The 22,776-nt window shown below is 47.5% G+C and overlaps 1 protein-coding gene across 1 annotated transcript in view; it reads right to left on the bottom strand.

Moving 5' to 3' along the window:
- Positions 1 to 306: 306 nt before the first annotated feature.
- POP1 (POP1 homolog, ribonuclease P/MRP subunit) overlaps positions 307 to 22,776 on the bottom strand; it is a 32,787-nt gene continuing 10,317 nt past the window's right edge. Inside the window, exons 10-16 of the mRNA XM_036337841.1 lie at positions 21,064 to 21,175; positions 19,882 to 20,001; positions 14,087 to 14,202; positions 11,814 to 12,005; positions 11,374 to 11,528; positions 8,436 to 8,774; positions 307 to 1,730 (exon numbers count right to left, since the gene is read on the bottom strand). Coding sequence (XP_036193734.1) covers positions 1,076 to 1,730; positions 8,436 to 8,774; positions 11,374 to 11,528; positions 11,814 to 12,005; positions 14,087 to 14,202; positions 19,882 to 20,001; positions 21,064 to 21,175 — 1,689 coding nt within the window. The 3' untranslated portion in view covers positions 307 to 1,075. The remainder of the gene's footprint in view (positions 1,731 to 8,435; positions 8,775 to 11,373; positions 11,529 to 11,813; positions 12,006 to 14,086; positions 14,203 to 19,881; positions 20,002 to 21,063; positions 21,176 to 22,776) is intronic.

Below are 22,776 nucleotides of genomic sequence, written 5' to 3'. Positions count from 1 at the left end.
ACGATGGACAATACCCTGGAGATTCACAATGTCCATTATCACATGGGAGGTTCCAGGAGTCCTTTAAAAAGAAATGCTTAACTGTGTTCACCCCAGTTTCCCCAATCAATCTGACCTTGGACTCTCTCACTCTATTTGCGGGGGGAGGGGGGGAGGCGGGGGTTTGACACATTTCACAGAACATATTTTTAAAATGCTCTTCTATGGTTTTGCAGAAGCAAAAAAGCCCAGAAAAATTAAGTAGCCTTGAGGATCCCGTGCTGGTCAGCAACGCAGAGGCTGGATGATGAAATCAGACCACCCCTGCACTCTACCCTGACCCGCTCACCACAACCCGGGCCACCTGCAAAGGGGCAGCAACCCATCCTCCAGGGCATCCTCCTTCAGGGAGTCAGTGTGAGGCACACTGATCACAGCGCGGACTCGCACCCGGCCAGACGGGCGCCGCACCTCACGGCAGTGGCCAGATGTTGACAGCCTTTGCCTCTCCTGCAACAATCAAATCATCAAACCACCACCCTGCCTACCACATGGCGACAAGGTTTCTACACAGACCCGAAAGCCCGTGCTTTCCCATGACAAAGGGGGCGAGGAAACATAAAGCTGCTAATGGTTTCCAGCAAGAACGACACAGACCAAGAAATCGTAATAGAAATATGTGCCGCATATTCCAAGGCCCTACAGCAGGGACAGAGGAGGATGGAAATCAGTGAGGTGACTGGAATGACATAAACATCTCATCCATCCCATCCACGTGCATGATGCATCTTTTTTTTTATTCTCGCTTCCAAGCAGTTTCACATGACATTTCAAAACAGAAGACGGCTCAAACCAAACTTGCCAGCTGTGGGACTGGGCAAACGGGACCGCCTGTCCCCTGCAAGGACGCATGCCCGCCTTCACACCTCCACCGTCTGTCCCCTGCAAGGATGCACGCCCGCCTTCACACCTCCACCGTCTGTCCCCTGCAAGGATGCACGCCCGCCTTCACATCTCCACCATCTGTCCCCTGCAAGGATGCACGCCTGCCTTCACACCTCCACCGTCTGTCCCCTGCAAGGACGCACGCCCGCCTTCACACCTCCACCGCGATCCTCGCGAGCCGGTACTGCGGGGAGGCGGGAGGCCGCAGCAGCACCAGGCCCCTCTCGGCGGCGGCCTGGCCGGCCAGCATGTCCAGCAGGCCCGTCAAGCTAACGAAGCCCAGGGCTTCCCCACCGCCGACAGCCATGGAGAAGTCTCCCTGGGTGACGAAGCCCAGGAGGACTCTGGAGCAGTGAGCCGTCACGTCGGGGAGCGGGCCTGGCCACAGGCCCAGGGTCGGAGCCGGGGGCCCCGCCGCAGGGTCCGCCTCTGCCAGGTCCTCCGAGGCAGCACGCCCGAGGTGCCGCCTCTTCTCGCGGGTCTGCCTCTCCTTCTGTTTCCGGATCTGGCTCTTGAACGGGTCGCTGTGCTTGGGTTCCTGGGGCCCGCAGTACAGCCGGTCCCGGCGGAGCTGGAGGAGGTCCTCCTGGGCTGGGACACAGATCATGGCGTGCGGCTCGGGGCTGCCCTTCCCGGGCAGGGACAGGCTGACCCACACCAGGGCCCTGGGGAAGCGGGCCAGGAGGGACCGGCGGGCCTCTGCGGTCAGTTCTTGCTGCCCCCGGCCGGGAGCTCGCTGGGCCGCCCGACTGTCCCCAGAACTGGGCCGGCACCAGGCTGACAGCTGCTTCAGCGATGCTCTGCTCCTACACGTTTGAGGGTATTTTGTTCAAGGAGAAAATATGCAATTAGAAGATTAGGCATAGCGAGAGTTAATTTAATTTTTAGACTCTGTGGGAAAGGATCAAAACTCCATTAATGTTTTTAAGAAATTAAAAATTAACATTAATGCCTTTTTGTATTCAGATTTTACTTTTTATGTGTCTACTGTTCTGAGAAAGACTAAAGGTTTAAGAAGTTGAAGGCAGAGAAAAATAAGACAGTGGGGTAGAATCTAAGGCTGTAATCACAGAGAGGATTAAGGAGGAATTGATATTTTGATTAAAAAGAAATTCTAAGGGCCCTAGCCGGTTTGGCTATGGATAGAGTGTCAGCCTGCGGACTGAAGGGTCCTGCCTTCGTTTCCGGTCAAGAGCACATGCCCGGGTTGCAGGCTCAATCCCCAGTGGGGGGCATGCAGGAGGCAGCCAATCAATGATTCTCTCTCACCATTAATGTTTCTATCCCTCTCTCCGTCTCCCTTCCTCTCTGAAATCAATTAAAAATATTAAAAAAAAAAAAATTCTAAGGAAGTTACATGGGGAAAAAAGTATAAGGCAAGAGGTGTGACTGCTTCTTATAAAAATCAGAGCAATAAATAAATAAATATCCGAATAAAGGGTAACTGATAAGCAAAATCCAATGCCTGCAGCAGGACTGAGTAGAACACATTTTATCGTCTATGATATGACAATATCACAATAAATCAGTACGTAATCGGCCACAAATTCAGATCATCCAAAAGGAATGACAAGAAATCAAATTCAGTGATTCAAAGCAAACAGTGCTCACTTGGAATTTGCAGGGGTCGTCACCTCACATAACACTCGTGAAAGTACTGCTTTGTGAGCAGACTGAAACATGTCGGTAGAAAAAAAACTCTTGGTTTGGGTCTATGGATGGTAATTTTTCAAATCAGTTCGTAAGTTAGCGTCTAATGTGATGTGGCCGTTTCCATGGTGTCTCTCTGAGTCCAAAACTTGACTTGGGCCTTGCATCAAGAACAGTGGTGCTCTCTCGGCCACTGGAGCTTACCGTTGCATCGGTGAGTGTGGCAGGGGAGCCAAACCTAGGTTTGAAATGAATGACTCTTTGCTTTTGCATCGGACTCGCTGGCTCCCTGTGGGTTCTTGGGAATCATGAAATCTGGGCACAACATTTGGGGGCTCGTCCGGGATTCCCAAGACCATCGAGGGACCCCCGATCCGAAGAGTCTGACTGACCGTGGTATGTGTGTGTCGTTGTATGTTCTGTTCAGTGTGAGCTCTTTTCTGGAATCTGTAATTGCCTGAGGGGTCTAGGCGGACGCGCCGTGAACGACCACAGGCGGGGGAGAGTTGGAAGACGTTCCGCTCCCCAGGAGGGATGGATATGCCCCTCACCCCAGGCGGGATGGATATGCCCCTCACGAGGGATGGATATACCCCTCGCGGATTTGAGACGAGGCAGGTCGCTCCTGCCGGTTTGGCGTAAGGCCGACGTCTAGTTGCTTCCATGGAGTTGGAAGCCTGTATTTTCGGGCCCTGTTTAGTGTTCTGTGTTTGTACTGGACGGATGTTATGGGATGGACTCAGACTGCTCCTTTGGGTATTGTGATTGATCATTTCAAGGAGATTGGGGGAGGCTTTAGAGCTCCCTCAGGAGTTGGGAAGTTGTTAGGAATTGAATGGATTGTTTAAAGTCTGAATGAATGTCTGGTGAAAGTGTGGGAGTGTGGAGGGAGGGGGATTGCCCTCCCCCCTTCTTTGTGTGGCGGTCGGGCGGCCGCCTGAGTGAGGGTCTGTGGAAATAGGTCACCCCCTCCCCAAGTAAATGCGTCTGGGATTTCTGTGCACGTGTTAGGAGAAAAGCTGGCTTAAAACTAATGTGCGCACCATCCATTTTCGGATAGGGTTTTGGGCTAGCATATTTAATTTGCTACCTAAGATTTTAAAAAGTTCTGCAATATAATGTTGGCCATCTCTCTTTTAGGGTTTTTGATTTGCTCTTCCCTTGTTTATTGTGAGAATGAGGAAATCATCTTTTCTGTCAGAGAACAGTTTAGACCGCCACAATGTTGAGCTGCCTGACTTGGCAGCTGCCATGTTGGCCGCATGGCATGCCGTGCCCCTGGGGGCCACCATCTTGGAACAGCAGGCCCCTCCCTCTGACTTAGTCAATCACAAAAGGAATGTCTGCTCACTGAGGCAGGATGGGATTTCAGGGGTGGAGTTTTAAGGCGGAGTTTTACTAAGGAAATGCAGATGGGGCAGAAAGTGTGCCTGCCTCCCAGATTTATTTAATACTAAATTAGCAATCACGGTCTTAATATAATTTTAGTGGTATGATAGACCAATGTTTTGAGCAGTTGGCTTTATAAGGGCCGACAATAGAGATTGTATTTAAATGCATCCAGGATTTCTGTGCACATGTAAAGGAAAAGGCCAGTTTAAAAACGAGTGCGCATAGTTTTGAGCTGAACTTGACCTTTTGCTGTGTACAGAATAAAAACCCGAGACTGTTTTGGCCTTAATAGTTATGGGTTTGCTTCTTGAATTCCCCAGCAGGAAAATTGTGATGCCAGGATAGCAGTAATCCAATTTCTAAAGTAAAGTACAATTATTTCAGGTAGAAACTGTGGTTTAAAAGTTCTAGCTACCTGGAAAGCATGGCCTTGGTATGATAGGAGGAAAAAGAAATATTAAATAAATGGTAAACCAGTGAACTGGGACTTGTCACTGATGGTGGATTGTGAAAAGGGCTGGACGTGGCCTAACTTCTCCTTCCTTGGTACCCCTGAAACGTCTGAGGGTACTTCTGGCCTTGGTTTTCCAATGTGTTAAATCTGTCGATTTTGTTGTTTCGCCGAAATCCTCTTGAAGGACATTGAATGGTTCTTTCCTTCCTCTTTAACTTTTGGGGGATTGTGTGAATGGATTACTGATGTAGATTATCAAGAATCTCTAAGGTACTTGTCCTGTATCTGGAGGAATGGCTTCTAGATGGTATTCACCATCTCCGGAGGGAAGTCAAAGCTCGGACTGGCTAAGGGTTCGGATCTGGCCTATCTTTTAAAAAGGTAGAAAAGAAGCATTCCTAGGCAGTTTTCTACTGCCTCTGTTCAGGGACTTGTTCTGTATCTCGACACAACTGAAACTGATTTGTTGGTATTTTGTGGTATAAATGTGGCATGCACCTCGAAGTTCTTAATGGGGAATGTATCTAGTTATTGTGTCTATTTAGTCTTGATTTCCTTGTTCAATATGAGTACCGTTTCTATCTGGATGAGACATAGGTCAAAAGTCCTGTCCTGGGATGTGGGAAAGGGAGGCCTCCACATCTGTTCCTGTCTGCTCACTGAAAGGGTGTAAGTTGGATGTTTATTTGATGTTTGTATGTCTACTTGGGTATAATTATTTGTTCATGTAAGTGTGGAAGTCTGTGGGAAAAAAAAGGCACATGCTTGCCCCAAGAGCGCTTGCTCTCTGTCCGAGGTGGAATCTGCCCACCTAACTAGTAAACATCTCTGTCTGTTTGTTTGCTGGGAACTTTGATTTGCTATGTGATATTCAGTGCTGGGTTGTGATTTTGGAATTCTGGGGTAGATTTAAAAAGTATTTGTGGCTTTTCTAGTCTGATTGGGACGTTTAAGGGTGGGGCTCACAGTTCCTCAGGGCAGAGATTTCATGGGCCCTTCCCCCTGCCTGTGCTGAATTAAATAATACAGGCCAGTGTCATTTGGCTTGCTGGTTAAAGGAAGACAATGGGCCTTAGAATCTGTAAAGGTGAGCGGGAATGAAGCTGGTCAAATGTACTGAAAGGGTTTGGTACCTGTTGCTGCTGTAACTGATAAACAGGGTTACCTAGAAGCCATCAGGACTTTGAAGTTCTCCAAGAGAGGCGGAATCTGTCTGACTCAGAGACTGGCGAGGACTGGGTGGCTTTTCTTTAACAATCTCTTTCCTTGAGAGGGCTCCAGAGGGCGCACGAGGACATTTGGCCGCGCCTCCGCGCCATCTATGAGACCAGCCCAACCCCAACTCCTCATCAGCACAGACCAGGAGATTGGGTCTACGTCAGAAGGCACCGCCGGGAGACCCTAGGGCCACGTTGGAAGGGTCCCTACATTGTGGTGCTGACGACCCCCACCGCTCTCAAGGTAGACGGCGTCACGACCTGGGTCCATCTGGAAAGACTTCATCACCAAAGGGAGCATCGATCGAGATCAACGCAACCCGCTCAAGCTCAAGCTACGGAGTGCTTGACCTGCCTGATGCCGGTAACATGACTCGCGATTTCTCCAGTCACCAGGAGCCCCCACGATACTGTGTAATACACTTAGATAATGCCTGCATCTTCATGGACATGGCTCCAAAGAGACAAGGACAATTTATAGGATCACATGTTTGGTAGCAGAAGATTTGGCTGCCTAAAGCGGCCATGATGCCAATATTATGTTTCATTGTATTGATATGTTATATTAACCTTTGATTCTTTTGCAGGTTTGAATGTATGTTGGCTGTCCTGGAAGGGAGCTGTGTGGGGTGACCCCCAAAAGTAAAGGGTGCCTAGCTGCCAAGAGGGCAGGGGCCCAACTGGACAGGGAAGGGTGCCCATCAGGTTTTGGTCTCTTTTGAGAGATAGCTAACAGTTGGCAGCCTGTAATACTGTCTTGCAGGCCTGAGTCACCATGCCATGTCAGGGGTAGTAAAGCTGGAAAAAGCCTGTTTAGAATAGAAGGTCTGAGGCATGGTTATGCATAGAAAGAAGGTTTTATGCCAACAGTTACTGTTTTGTTTTAAATCCATGAAAAGGAATTAGCAAGGAAAGTCAGAAAATCTTAGAGTAGATCAGTATGTTTTTCTCCTTATGTAATTCCTCCGAAATCTGGCAAAGCTAAATAAGTACGTTTCTTTGCATAGATTCAGTAAGACTGGTTCCTAATAGTGGTTTTATTAACGGAAAACTTTGACTGGAGTATCATGTTTCGAAGAGCCCTATCTGAGCTCTAAAGACTTGAAGCCAGTAAAAATGCCACGAAGAAAGCCTGGTATCCTGCTTGGGAGCCCTGAAGATGGCTGGCGCTGGAGCGTCAGGCTGATGCCCTACCATCACTGGCGGTTGGTAAGAGTAGAAGGGGAGCAGTAAAGATGCCTGTGCATCCCTGCAGAACCCCACACACTCTGGGCCGCAACAAGTAGGAGGGCTACTGAGATGGTCCTTAAAGCCTGGAGCGTGGGCTCAGGTGGAGTTGCTACAGGTGAGGGATTCACCTAACTCAGCAGATACTGCAGGCAGGCTTGATGGCAGCTGGATGGCTTGGCTTCCTGGCCATACGGGGCACATTAAGATTCAACCATGAAATTCCAGCAAAGGTAGTCAGTTACCATTCTTGTTGTGTGTATGCAAACATCAGGACAGTAGATAAATTAATCTTGATTTGGCTTTTTGATAGCCATGGAGGAATTTTAAGAAGAAAAATCCTGTTTCAATAGAAGTTGTTAAATCTAAAATGGTTTCTTTCCCTTCCACCGGGCCATTTGTTAAGCTTATAGGGATAGTTCAGTTGATAGTTCTGTGTGCCCAGTATGGGCCTCTAGCAATGGTGGAATAGAAATGCAGTCCGTCTCATGATTGAGCCGGAAGTTCCAAGACAAGGGGGGAATGAAAGGGCGAGGAGTACGCCCTCCACCTTGCCCCAGGGTAAGGGCTATGCCCTTCATCTTAACTTGGCCATGTGCTCAGCAAGCTTCTTCCCGGAAGATTGTCAAGGGAAGTGCACGCCATCACTATGACCACATCCTGTGTACTCACGCCTGGCCAATCAGCAGGGCCCACAGTCCTTTCTCCTCCCCTTACCCCAAACCCCTATAAAACCTCTCTCCACACAGAGTTCTCTCTCTCTCGGCCACTGGAGCTTACCGTTGCATCGGTGAGTGTGGCAGGGGAGCCAAACCTAGGTTTGAAATGAATGACTCTTTGCTTTTGCATCGGACTCGCTGGCTCCCTGTGGGTTCTTGGGAATCATGAAATCTGGGCACAACACTGCATAGCTCAACTGGTTGGAGCATTGTCCCCAAATGCCAATGTTTTAGTTCAATCGCCGGTAGGGTACATACAAGAATCAATCAATGATAACCAATGGATGAATCTGTCTGTTTCAATTCATGAAAAATTGCCAAAATAGTAGCATTCTGTCATAAACCTGCTAAAGAGGGGAATGCAAACAGATTCTAAAAGTCATACTCACTGTCTACCAAGTCATGCCCCCCTTATGTCTTACCATTGGAAGAACTGACCAAATTAAAATAAAAACATTTTCAATTATTCAGGTTTTCACTAGTACCTAAGCTTTAAAAAAGTTTATCTTATACCATGTAATCTAAATATGTGTTTAAAAATAGTAAAGGCTTAATAGACATTCCTAAATACAAACATGTCTTCATATTAACATTGAAAGTCCAAAGTCTATTTGGTGCTTGAAAATATGATGCATTTCCCAAATACTGTATCTCTACCATAATCATCCAAGAAAACAAACCAAAAAAATATCTTATTCCTAATACAGTAAAGGCTCAACACATAGCCGGTGACTGAATAAACATATAAATGAAAAAAAAAAAAAAAAAGAACAGTGGTTACGTTTACACCTGTAGCCTGGTTGGCATTAAAAGAGATGGCCTAGAACATATCTGGAAGTCGTGTGCACTCACCTGAGAACGCAGAAGAGCTGGCCACGGGCATCCTGGCCTGGTACCTGCTCAGTCCCGGCCTGAGCTGGACACTCTGTGTCCATCGCTCCCTCGGGTTCACTGGAGTTGTGCAGGGCTGTGCCCCCTCCACCAGACCCCTGAGCAGCTTGTCCAGGCATGGGAGCACAGGGCGCCTGGTCTCTCGAGTCGCTCTCCCCACCACTTGAGGAGGAAGCTCCGGACAGTTCCTCTTGGGCCTGGACTCTCGATTCCCAGTCTCGCGTTAACTGCTCCCAGGGCAGGCAGAATGGCGCCAGAGTGCCCAGCTTAATGTAGTTGGGCCGTTTTGCAGGAGGGCGTCTAATGAAAACCAAAGAGGAGAGCCAATTCTGAGTAATTTAGGATAGGGCAATTAAAATAACTATAGCTACTGTACTATATCTCTATTTAAGAAAACAAACATAGAAAAGAAAGTTTTCTAAGAAATATAATCTATATATATAAAAGCCTAAGCAACCATTACAACCGAACAACCGGTCGACCATTCGCTATGATGTGCACTGACCACCAGGGGGCAGACGCTCAAAGCAAGAGCTGCCCCCTGGTGGTCAGTGTGCTCCCATAGCCAACCTCCCACGGCCCCTCCCCCCTGCCAGCTGGCAGCCTCCCGTGGCCCCTACCCCCAGCCAGCCAACTTCCCCGGGGGTCCCTCCCCACCAGCCAGCCGGCCCCCCACTAGGCCTTGATTTCCGGCCAGGCTGAGGGCCCCCACCCGTGCATGAATTTGTGCACCGGGCCTCTAGTAAAGATTAATAACCAACTGCACCAGCCATGCTTTTCTGTTTCCTCTGGTTTTTATTTTAATAGATGAGTCCACCAAGTAGCCCCCTGTGGCCACTGCACAGCCCCAGGGAGTGCCATTCCCAGAGACCACAAGGGCGCGTCCCGGAGCCGTGCAATGACGCCCGTGCATATGGACGGGCTCTCGGCTCTCAGGGCACAGGGGTGGCAGTGAGGTTTTTCTCTCACTCTTGACTCCCAGTGACCAGCTGCCCTCTGGAGACAGCATCAAAGTCAGTTTCTCACTCATCCTTCCAGAGAAGATACGTACATACTTCTTTCACTTCTACCCATGTTTACACAATGGTGGCACACCACATAGTCTTTTTCTGCTTAACTCTACTTTTTTCACTTAACAAAGTATCTTGGAGATCATTTCACCTGTACATCAAGAGATCCCCATTCTATTTGTAAAAAGATAGTCCTCTATTGCAGGACAGTTTGCTTATTTTCAAGCTTTTGCTTCTACAAACAGAGCTGCAATGAATGACCTTGAACAGGTTGCACAAGGACAAGTGTCTCCACAGGATACACTCCTGGGTGTGGAGGCGCAGAGTATTTTTACCATTGGAAATTTTTTTTTTTAAATTGATTTCAGAGAGAGGAAAGGAGAGGGAGAGAGAGATAGAAACATCAATGATGAGAGAGAATCACTGACCGGCTGCCTCCTGCACGCCACCCACTGAGGATTGAGCTTACAACCCAGGCATGTGCCCTGGCTGGGAATCGAACCTTAACCTTCCGGTTCATGGCTTGACGCTCAACCACTGAGCCATGCCGGCCGGGCAGCATTTGCAATTTTGACAGATATTTCCAAACTGCCCTCCACAGGGTGACACCAACGGACCTTTCCAGCGATGTCTGAGTGAGGGGGAAGCTCTGAGAAACACCACAAGCTGGTGAGAGCAGGGTCTGCTCTGGCTCTCACTGACCCCAGCAGGCAGGGAGTAGCCGGTCTCTGTGGTTGCAGCCGTGAACAGGAAAGCACAGTTGTGCAGCTCACAGTCATGGAACTACAACATTCAAGTATTCACTCCCTCCTGAGTCAAAAAGTAACAGGGAGTAAGGCTCACTGTGCGCCAGGTGCTGGCTAATACCACAGATGCCACAGCGTGCTTCCGGGAGCTTGCAGGGGAGCTAGAACCACAGGGTCCCGGTGCTGGCCTGGACTTCACAGGACAAAGAAAATAAAGCCCCTCCCTGCCCACTCCCCCCGGTGAGAAAAGATGTCTAGATGGATAGATCCTAAAATGTAAAAACAGTGCCTTTCTCTGTGAATGAAATACTCCAGTGTAGCCCTAACCCAGGGGTGGGCAAACTTTTTGACTCGAGGGCCACAACGGGTTCTTAAACTGGACCGGAGGGCCAGAACAAAAGCATGGATGGAGTGTTTGTGTGAACTAATATAAATTCAAAGTAAACATCATTACATAAAAGGGTACGGTCTTTTGTTTCAATAGTTTTATTCATTTCAAACGGGCCGGATCCGGCCCACGGGCCGTAGTTTGCCCACCGCTGCCCTAACCGGTTTGGCTCAGTGGATAGAGCGGCGGCCTGCAGACTGAAAGGTCCCGGGTTCGATTCCAGTTAAGGGCATGTACCTTGGTTGCGGGCACATGCCCAGTAGGGGTTCTGCAGGAGGCAGCTAATCGATGTTTCTCCCTTATCGATGTTTCTAACTCTCTATCCCTCTCCCTTCCTCTCTGTAAAAAATCAATAAAATATATTTAAAAAAAATACTCCAGTGTATAAAGTATTTTTTTATGTTTTCGTAGTTTCACTGAAATTTCAGATGTATCATCTCTATAATCAGTTATAAAAAACTCAATTTCCATTTTGAGGGGGGCAGGACTGGGAGTGGGAACTCATGTCCACAGTGTAGGTGTCCACCACCATCAACGTAAGCAAAGGACTACGGAAAGGGTTCCCGCTCTGGATGGGCCTATACACGCCACACATGAGACAGTCTCCTGTAACGCTGAACTCAAGGAAAAGCCTACGAAAACTCCACATTATATAGTGAGAGTTACCGAAGCCACTGCCAACGTTATGGGCCAGTGTGAGTAGGCACTTCTCTTCCTCTGAAGGTACTCCCAACCTCGAGAAGGCAGCTTCTCACCTTTTGTACTTTTCAAGAAGATTCTTGGCTTGTTCTTCAGCAAAGAGAATCCCAGCAGAGCAGTCTGGGAAATCCCCCGGGATGGAAGGCGACCTTTTATACTGGGAATGCACCACAGTCTCTTTTAGTCCTCCCACCCGTGCACCTCGATAGATCTGAAAGAAATGTATATGTTAAAATAAATAATTAAAAATTTAAACTATCAGGCCACTCTTAAAACCTCAAATATTCACAATATATCAGCACAACTCTTATTAATAAAACCCAGGCCCCAGGGACCGTACGAAGTATCTTGTATCAGGAATTTGGCTCAGAGGGCAGAAAAACAGCACTCAGTTCCCAAGGTGCGCATCACGTCTGGAACATTCTCAGCCCTGGGTATTGATTAGGGATGTACTTTAAATGTCGCCACTCTTGGTCGGAACAAAAAAGTCACTTACAAATGGAATCCAGAAAGCCATGCCCCAGGCCTTGGGAAGCAGCACATCCCAGCCACTTCCCCAGCCGCGTCGGCCGTCGCCGGTCACTTTTCCCGGCTGGTGAATCAAAAGCAGAGGGATCTTGGACTCGTGGGGACCTAAAACCAGCTGTGACCCGGGCACCAGCAATTCACTTCTCTTCCGGTTTAAGTCCTACAGTGGGAGAAAATCATTCAAGACAAACAACCCTAGTCTTCTGGGAGATGCTACTGGGTCTCCCTACAAGTAGCTTTAGGAAGTTACATGCTCTTTTAAAACGCAAGAAAAACATACATGTGAGCTATTTTAAGCACAAAGTAGTCCCTCCTACGACGATTTTCCTTTATATAAGTGGTTCGGTAGAAATGGCAAATTACCTTAAATATGGGCAAGAATATACTAGAGGATTCAAAGTTACAAAATACACATGCATTCCACTAATTTCTCATCTCAGGGTTAATCTTATACTTTGATACTCTGTCCCTACATTTACTTTGGTTAAGATTTGTCATGAAGTAAAAAGAAAAAAAAAAAAGGCACAATTAACAACTTCTCCCTTGAGAAAATTTCTCGCCCAGTCTTCAGGATTCAAAATAGAAGGTGCCCTCCCCCCGCCCCCCCAAAAAAAAGTGAAATAGGAGGCGCTGTAAATTATTTGTCAAGTAGACTGCAGGGAGTAGCTACCATTCTTCCAGACTTTTCTTGCCAGCTATTCAAAGAGATGAACGGGTAGGGAGACGCCTCCCACTCACTCAACTGAGAAACTGTCCGAGGACGGCCTCCACGCTACAGCTAACTGCCGCCTCACGGATGCCTTCGCGCCAGGACCAGACCCCGAATCTCCTTCTTCACTTTTCTCTCTCTCTCCTTCTTGAGTTTCCTCTACCATCTACCTGTTGTAATTCCAAAAATCTCTCTCCCCCACCCCGACTTTGGCTCCTGGGATCGAAACCTCTGTCCTGAAAGTCCCGAGGCCCCTCCAACTCAATTATCCAAGATGGCACTCGTCCTTCCCACTGCATTCGCTCCCCGCCATCTGATGCCATGATGCTCACAGTTCGTTCCCTCATTCATTCACCCGTGCAAACATTTACTGGTCATTCATTCACTCTTTCATTCGAATACGCCCTGAGCACCCGCCATGTGCTGAACGCTTTCCTAGGACTCAGGATACAGCTGGGGCAGGTCAGGCCTGGCTCTGGCTCTTAGCTGAGCTCCCAAACCCAAACCAGACCGTCTCCTCCTTTCTCACCACCCACCTTCCAATGAACCACTGAGTCTTGCCAATTTTACCCTCCAGATAAATACACATTTGTGGTCCTGCACTCCAGGGCACGGCCACAATTCAGGCCCCCGTCGTGCCCTACATTAGGGGCTATTTCCAGGGTCTCTTTTAAGGCCATCCAGTCACAAGCCCTCTCTCCGGCTCCTCCACCCAAATCCCCTCCACGGTGCTGCTGGAGAGAAATGCCATCATGTCACGGCCCCGCTTAAAACTTCCCACGGTGCCCTCTGTCTTCGGTCCAGATCCCTGAAGTGCCCCAAGGTCTTCTTCTATGCCCTGGTCCTTATTCCCTCTTCAGTTTCATCTCTGAGTCCAAGCTACTGATCTATTGAAGATTCCTGAACACACGGTCCTGAATCTGGCCTGGGCCCCTGCTCATTCTCACTTCCAGCAATCCTTTCTCTACTGCAGCCTCGGTCCCTGGCCCCAAAAGGTCTGGTTGATTCTAACAGCCCACCTGAGGGTCAGCTCAAACACCAGCCCCTCCGTCCAGGACGCTTCCCCTGATTTCTAGAGTCTGGGCTTAGTCTCCCTTCTTTGGGCTTCCTTTGTGGCCCGTACTTCTTTGAGTGTATCTAACAGTCATCTCCCCCATCACCTGATACAATACCTGTGGGAGCACAATCACTGGCTAATTAAAGGCCGGAGAACAAATAAATCAACAAAGACAGAGAACACTTAATGGGGGGAAAAAATAAAAAACAATAAAAGAAAGACATGTATTTAAATCCTAAGATTATCATTTCAAGAAAAAGTCTTTGTGTTAACTTTTTCTAGGGATTCTTTTTCTTTAAGAACAGAAAACAAACAAACAAAGTATTTATCATAAGTAAGGGACCAGTAAATTGTCTGAAAATAAAAGGAAGTCTATGGGACTCTACAGAGTACAAAGCAACCTTTACGTCCTCTCAAGTGACGAACTTCAACCTGTCTTCATGACTTTACCAACAACCCTTACGCCATTAGTTACCTGATCCGAAATTTTATTCTCTGTGACACTCTTACAGACAGCTTGGCTCCAAATAAAGCTATGCGCACACTCCACGGGCACACCCTCCAGACGCAGCTGTCTAACTTCCTCATTATCTGAGAGGGAAAAGAAAGAGCCTTCAAACCACATCCTCGAGGTCAGTGAAGTCAAAGTCTAAACGTGCCCATTGTTACAAGAAAATATCTGATAGGCACTTACTTCTCTAGAAGAATACGCTTGGCTAGAAATTATTCTTACAGTTGGTTTCATAATCTGTGAAGTAGCAAAGGCTCCTACACTTCGTTTTTGAACATTTAGGTTTAGTGGAGAAGATAGAAATATCACATGCAACTCCCTTTAAATACCCGCCTAATCCCACAGTTAGGATGATCGAAGGCTAGGAACCACCGCAGAGGCAGACGTTAATACGCAATGACAGCATGAGCCATATTCTTTTTTCTTTTTAATACATTTTTATTGCTTTCAGAGAGTAAGGGAGAGGGAGAGATAGAAATATCAATGAGAGAATCATTGATCAGCTGCCTCCTGCATGCCCCCCACTGGGGATTGAGCCCTGAGCAGGAATGGAACCGTGATCTCCTGGTTCATAGGTCGATGCTCAACCACTGAGCCACGCCGGCTGGGCCACAAGCCATGTTCCGACTGCTGTCTTCCGGGCTCTTTATGTTACTCCTGGCCCAGTGGTGCCGAGACAACAGGTACGATTTCTTCAGCCCTATTATTTCAAGTTTCTGATAGACCCTTCCTATTGAACATACTGTTTCCTTCCTTTAAAAGGAGCATATTTCCTGTGAAACATTATCATTTCATTCCTTTAAAGAAGCCACACCATGCCAACCATGATGAACCCTCGGGGGGAAAGAGGAGGAACTTTTCAGGTGAGGAACATACACATGGATAGTAGAGACTTCCTACAGTCGTGTACTCACTCAGGGGCTGAAAAATCTTCCAAAATCTACTTTCGTTGGACGGAAAAATTAAAAGAAAAAGTCAGACAATCCATGAGTTTCGACTACGGTCCTCAAATGCCACCACAGAAAGGCCACTCCAAGGCACATACCTGCGTGGGTCTGACGGCTGGAAAAAACGTAAGTTGGAAGTGACTGGTCCATAATGTGAGAGATTTCAGGGGAGAATAGAGTATACTTCTAACTTTAGTTTTTTGTTTGTTTTTAAATCCTCACCCAAGGATATTTTTCCGTTGTTTTTTTTTTTTTTTTTAATTGATTGCAGAGAGGAAGGGAGAGGGAGAGAGAGATAATGAGAGAGCATCACTGATAGGCTGTGTCCTACACCCCCCCCCCCCCCCCACTGGGGATGGAGCCCGCAACCCAGGCATGACCAGAATCAAACCTGGGACCCTTCAGTCCACAGGCTGATGCTCTATCCACTGAGCCAAATCAGCTAGGGCTCCATTGCTTTTTAGAGAGAGTGTAGGGGAGGGAGGGGAGGGAGGGAGAGAGAGAGAGAGAGAGAGAGAGAGATAGATGTGGGAGAGACACATCAACTGACTACCTCCCCTACAAGCCCTGACTGGGACTGGGGATCGAACCTACAACCCAGGTACATGCCCTTGAAAGGAAATCGAACCGTTGAGCCACACTGGCCAGGGCTAACTTCAGTTCTGAACTGTCTTTCTAAATGATACATTACATGTGTTAATAATATCAGTATAACGCAACCTCTTTAAAAAGCTGACTTCTTGCCCTGGCTGGTGCTCAGTGGTTAGAGCGCCAGTCCACATAACAAAGGGTCCAGGGTTCGATGCCTGGTCAAGGGCACGTACCTGGGTTGCAATTTCAATCCCCTACCCCTGTCGGTGCTCACACAGGAGGCTACCAATTAATGTGTCTCTCACAGCAACGCTTCTCTGTCTCTATTTCCCACCACTCTTTTTCCCTTCCACTCTCTCTAGAAATCAGTGGGAAAAATATCCTTAGGTGAAGATTAAGAATAAAAAACGTTTACTTCTCTTTTTTTCCTTTTTATTGAATTTATCGGGATGACACTGGTTAACAAAATTATGCAGGTTTCAGGGGCACAATTATACAACAATCCTCTGTACACTGTATTGTGCGTTCACCACCTCAATTCCAGTCTCCGTTCATCACCATTTTACCCCCTATACCCTCCTCCGCCTCCTCCTACCCCTCTCCCCCGTCCTGGCAATCACCACACTGTTGTCTGTGTTCCTGCGTTTTTTTTCTCTTTTTCTTTCTTTTATGCTCAATCCCTCCACTACCACCCCTGCCCCCATTCTAAAAACTGTCAGCCTGCTCTCTCTGACTGTCTCCATTTTGCTCGTTAGTTCATTTTGTTCAGTAAATTCCGCATCTGAGTGAAATCATATGGTGCTTGCCTTCTGACTGGCTTACTTCACTTAGCACAATCATCTCCAGGTCCATCCATGCTGTCACGAAGGGTAAGATTTCTTACAAAGGGTAAGATTTCTTTCCTTTTTTTTATAGCTGAGGAGTATTCTGTCATGTAAATGGAACACAGCTTTCCTATCCACTCAGCTACTGGACACCCGGGCTGCTTCCAGATCTTGGCTCCTGTAAATAACGCTGCAATGCACATAGGGGTGCATATATTCTTTCAAATTAGTGTTTCGGGTTTCTTCAGGTACTTTCCCAGAAGTGGATTCGCTGGGTCGTGAGGCAGCTCCATTTTGTATTTTTTGCGGTAACTCCACACTGCTTTCTGCATTGGTGGCACCAATCTGCAGTCCCACCGATAGGGCACGAAGACTTCCTTTTCTCCACATCCTCGCCAACTCCTGTTTGTTGATTTATTGATGAGAGCCATGCTGATAGGGGTGAGTGAGGTCTCCCCGTTTTGTCTGCCTCTTTGTGTTAGTATCAGATAGGTCTACTGTGACTCCCAGTCTTCGGGGGGAGTCCTTATGTAGTAGGTGTCCTGTGGGACCCAGCGGTGCAGCCTCCTTGATCACCTGAGCTGGGTACTCCGGGAATGTACCTTGAGTGGGTTATGTGGGCCCTCCTGTTGTAATTGAGTCTTGACTGCTACTGGCCCCTTCGTGCACGGGATCGACCCGCAGGCTGCCCGACTGTGAGTCTCAATCCCGACCATGGCCTGCAAGCTGCTGTGCACGGGCTGACCGCATGAAGCGAATTTGCCTCAGCGGGGCTTGGTGCGTGCGATATCTCCCTTTGGGTGTGCTGCTTGTAACCCTGCTCTCGTGTTGTCTGAAGCTGGTCACTGGGTGCGTTGGTTCTGGGCTTCTTGGGAGGGAGTCTCTGCTGCAGGCCAAAATCAGATGCTACCTGTGACTTACCCTGAGCAACCTATTTGGAGCTATAAGTGATCCACAAGGTGTAGCTGCCAGTGTTGGGCCTGGGTGTGCGTGGGAAGGACCAAGCTGTGCACCCAAGCAGGCTTTTACCATCATCGGGTCCGGGTCAGGTTAGCAGAAGTCCCAAGACACCCCAAGAACCCCCTCTACCCGCTGGCTACCTGTGAGACTCAGGCACTGAAAGGGACTTGGGCTATACTCCTCAGCAGGGCATAAGCTCCACAGAGTGGGGCGGGAGGGAGCCCAGAGGGGGTGGCTGTTGCTTTCCCCAGGCTGATTCCACAGAAGGAAGACGGCACCTGGAGTGTGGGAGATGGACTCAGCATAGGGACCTGGCGGCTCTCCCTTCCGCTCCCTCCCCAGAGCCACAAACTCCAGTCTTTCCTCATCCACCTGTAGTCCACTCCACCCTCCCTCCCCTAGAGCACAGGGTGAGTGGCTACAAACAAAAGTCTGTGTTGGCCCTTTAAGAGGGTGCCTGTATCTCTAGAGGACTCCCATCTCTTTCTGGCGGACAACAACCCCGTTACTTTTCACAGGCAGATGTTACGTGGGCGCCTCTTCCGGGCCTTGTTGCTGTGGGCGGGGGAGCCCGGCAGGGGGTTTAGACCCCATGCTTCTCAGGGAGAACCCCCACAGCTGAGATATCCCTCTGGAACCTTTGCCGCTGCCCTGGGAGTGGGGTCGGCCCTTTCTGCTTCTCTGCCCTTCCTACCAGTCTCGATGTGGCTTCTTCTGTGAATAACTTGGTTATAAGACTTCTTTTCGGCTAGTCTTCAGCTGGTTATTCAGGATGATTCTTCTATGTTTAGCTGTAATCCCAGTTTGGTCCTGGGAGGAGGTGAGTGTAGCTTCCACCTACTCTGCTGCCATCCTGGATCTCTCAAAAGTTTACTTCTATATCTAGTTCACATGCCAATCAATACTTCTTCAAAGAAATCACTTAAAATCGGTTTTAATGAAAGTCCACAATGACTAACAAAAGGATAAGCTTTTATAATAGAAATTAAATGTTTGAGAAACTTTCATTTTCTTTGAATTGATTCATCCTATATAATAATCCTATATAATAAAAGCCTAATATGCTAAGTGTCCAGTCAACCAGTCGGCTGTTCAACCAATCAAAACATAATATGCTAATGTTATTCTAAAGCTGCTCAACTGGTCGCTATGACGTACACTGACCACCAGGGGGTAGACGCTCCAACTGGTAGGTTAGCTAGCTGCTGGGATCCGGCAGATCAGGACTGGGGGGGATGGGCCAGACACACCCTGGAGCCCTCCTGGGTTCCCTCCCCAGCTGGCCAACCTCCCACGTCCTTCCTTGGCCCCGATCGTGCACCGGTGGGATCTGTCAGCCTGACCTGCACCCTCTCACAATCCAGGACCCCAGAGAGCCAGTTGCAGCCTGATCCCGCAGGCCAGGCCGAGGGACTCCACTGGTGCACAAATTCGTGCACCGGGCCTCTAGAATTAATATAAAGCCTTAGAAAGCATTTTAATATAAAACTGCCTTATTTTAAAAAAGAATTTGAGGAAGCAAGAGAAATTGAGTAGAATTAAATTACAGCTTCAAGGCTATTATGGGAGTCACCATTTAATGGTGTGGCTGACGCTGCAGTTTTCATGGCTGCACCAGAGCATATTGCTACTGAAAAAGAAAAGAAAGAAGCAACACCTCATTGGTTAAAGTCTGAGACTCCATAATTAACTAACTTACCGACGTATCTTCAAACTCCTCTCATTCAATCCACCTTTCATGTGACCTTCTAAGCCCTTAATAAGCTAGCTAACTATGCACGGAGGTTAAAAAAAAATTATAGTCATAACACACACCTATATTTTTCTCCAAAAATTCACAAGGTAATTTTAATGATTCTTCCCCCACCCCCCCCAAAAAAAAACCATACTTAAATGACAGCAAATACAATAAGACATTATCACAACTGCTGCATGTCCCAGATCAGACTAAAATTTTAGCCAGTCCTACACACCCTCCTAGGCCACTCCAGCCAAACAACTCCCTTGGGCCACTCAACTGAGTCTAAACCAAGACATCTTACCTTCCAGCACCTGGGATGGCCTTGCCAGGATTCGAACCTGGATCATCTGTTTGGTCAGACAGAGGCTTCCAATGAGCACAAGACCAGCTGCAGGTGCACATCCCTTCCTCATATGAAAATTCTGAAATGCCAGGCATTTTCAGAGAACCCATTTGACAGAAAGACAGGTTTTACTAGATACTAGCAATGAAATGAACGTAAGGATCAAGCTACGTGTTACACAGCTAAATGACACTCCCACACACACCTCCTGTGACCATAACCACCTTGAAAGTAGCCAGGTAAAGATCACACTCATTTCCTAGAGGTGAAGTTACTGCACAGGTGTCACTAACACAACTGGGACTAGACTGCTCAAAATAGTAAGAAAACCAGGAATATTTCAAGAACTTTACCTTGGCATTTTTCTGGATTGGGCAAAACTTTGGACCTCTTTTGAGGCAAATTTATTCGAGGATCCCCAACTGTCAGTCCCAGAATAGTACCTGCTGGAATTTCTGCTGGTGATGTTATTCCTTGAGCAATAAACAAACAATAAAATGCAAGTTTAAAAAGAGGCATTCACAGTGTATACATATTTGCTTGTATTTTTCAAATTTTTCTAATAAAACTTTCATCTTGGGCTATTTTACTTGAAAACATGTATTCCCATGCTGGCCGGTAAAGCCCAATGGTTAGAGCATCAGCCCTCCCACCGAAGGGTCCCCGGTTTGATTTCGGGTCAAGAGCACATACCTGGGTTGCAGGTGTGATCACTAGCCCTGTTTGGGCACATGTAGGAGGCAACCAGTCCATGTGTCTTTCTCACATCGATGTTTCTCTCTCTCCCTACTTCTACTCTCTCTCTAAAAATCAATGGAAAAAAATATCTTCAAGTGAGGATGAACAACAACAAAAAACATGTTTTTCCTTTTTTTTCCCATTGATACTTTTAGAGAATAAATTAACATTCATAAAGAGAAACTTTCTTTTTATGAAAAACATTCATTTAACATTATAGACATTTTACAAACGTAAACATGTTTCATTGATGACTATCGTAGCTTCACACACAAAAGCACTCATGTCCACTTAAGAATCAATTTCAGCCGAAACCGGTTTGGCTCACTGGATAGAGCGTCGGCCTGCGGACTGAAAGGTCCCAGGTTCGATTCCGGTCAAGGGCATGTACCTGGGTTGCAGGCACATCCCCAGTAGGAGATGTGCAGGAGGCGGCTGATCGATGTTTCTCTCCCATCGATGTTTCTAACTCTCTATCTCTCTCTCCCTTCCTCTCTGTAAAAAATCAATAAAATATATTTAAAAAAAAAAAAAGAATCAATTTCAGTTTAGTGCCTGGTATATGCACTGACTGTAATATCAGAATGCCAGCTATTCAGAATACTAACATCTCCTTTGTTTGTTGTTTCATAAGCAAACTCAAATAGTGTTTTCCCTACTCACTCTCTGACTTGCTTTCTGGCTATATTACAACAAAGAGTTAAAGTTAAAAAGCACCACCGCACGTGGGCAGCCTTCCTACCCACGTCCGACAGCCGGCTCCTTTCCCAGCACAGGCCAGCATCCCCTGCGCATACCTCCCAACAAGTCAAACACGGCCTCTTGTCTGTGGTGGAGGGAAACCGTGTCAGGATTCCTACAGGTTTCAGTCCACCAATGGTGCGGAGTGTCCTCTGTGTCCTCTCCCTCCTGAAAAACAGCAACTCCTGGTTACCAACCAATAACGAACCAGACATTATAACCGTGTTAGGGTTGGGATTCTGACCCCCTCCACTTTTTTCCGCATGTGGGGATGAACGTTTTAAGGGAAGAACCAGGGAACTGTCACTGTTTTTCACACAGTAATTAGCACCAGGTTAACTATCCTTCGAATTAGAAGCTATCCTTCTAATCAGAGGCAAGAATAGAGTACTACACTTCTGTCAAGATTTCACATAATGCTCGGCCAGTGTGGCTCAGTGGTTGAGTGTCGACCTAGGAGCCAGAAGGTCACGGTTCGATTCCCGGTCAGGGCACACCCCCGGGTTACAGGCTCAATCCCCGGTGGGGGACGTGCAGGAGGCAGCCGATCAATGATTCTCTCTCATCGCTGATGTTTCTCTCTCTCTCCTTCTCCCTTCCTCTCTGAAATCAATAAAAATATTTTTTAAAAAAAGGATTTCAGTTCCTTCTCTCTCTTTTTCCGCCATCGAGGTGCGTTCACTTCTCCTTCACCATGTCTTCCCACAGACTTTCAGGACCAAGAGGTTCCTGGCCAAGAAACAAAAGCAGACTCGGCCCATCCCCCAATGGATTCGGATGAAAACCGGAAATAAAATCCGGTACAGCTCGAAGAGGAGACATTGGAGAAGAACCAAACTGGGCCTATGAGGAATCACACGAGAGATGACTCACATATTTCTGCTGTGTCCAGGTTGCCCACACCTTTACATGACTGAGTTGCCTCCACCTTTAAATGATTGAAAAGACCGCTACTGTCTGGACAGTTGGGACATTTTAATTGGGAAATTAATGGACTCATGATTTTGCTCTGTTGATTTTTTTTTCTGCAATAGTAGGTTGGTTCAGTAATAAATGTGTGAGACCTTTAAAAAAAAAAAGGATTTCACATACTAAGAAAAACACCCATGGCTTTCAGAAAGACTGAGCCACTTCACACTGAGGCCTCTGTGCACAGTGCCTGCAAGAGCTCCTTGCTCCTCTGCCTCTATTGCCAACTTCATCACCAGCAACTTAAGCAATAAAACCTTCCTCACCAAGGAAAAACCAAGCCAATACCTTCTGAAGAAATCTTTAGCCAAAGGCTACATGACGACTATCGTACGCCTAGAGATTTCAAATAAGACACGCAAGTATTTTACTTACATTTCTTCCTGACAGATCCAGGAATTGAGCAAGGTTTCAAAAAGCATTTCAAGTATCACGTGCATGCCAAGAAAGAACACCTATACTGAATAAAGCAGGACGTGCTCCTAGATTCAAAAGCTCCTGTAACATGTGCCGGGTCTCTCACAAATACTCAGGCAGCGTCACTTACTGGTTTCACGTACAGGCCCTGGAAGCAAACTCCCTAGGTGCAAATCCTTGCTCTGCAACTCGTTCAGCTGGAGCAGAGCACCTGGCCCGTGCCAGGCACTGTGCTAAGCACTGCGGACAGAGCAGAGAACAGAACGACCCTGCCCTCGCCGCCACGCTGTATAAATACACACACAGAGGTCGCCATACAAACTGAGGAAATGTGCGAGATACAATGTAATTCACGGGAGGGACATCATTTACCCTGAGGGATC

Source organism: Myotis myotis, unplaced genomic scaffold (genome assembly GCF_014108235.1).
Source record: "Myotis myotis isolate mMyoMyo1 unplaced genomic scaffold, mMyoMyo1.p scaffold_m19_p_16, whole genome shotgun sequence".
In the NCBI taxonomy this organism is placed as follows: domain Eukaryota; kingdom Metazoa; phylum Chordata; class Mammalia; order Chiroptera; family Vespertilionidae; genus Myotis; species Myotis myotis.
The sequence above is the reverse complement of the archived record's forward strand: the minus strand, read 5'-3'. Positions and strand labels throughout refer to the sequence as shown.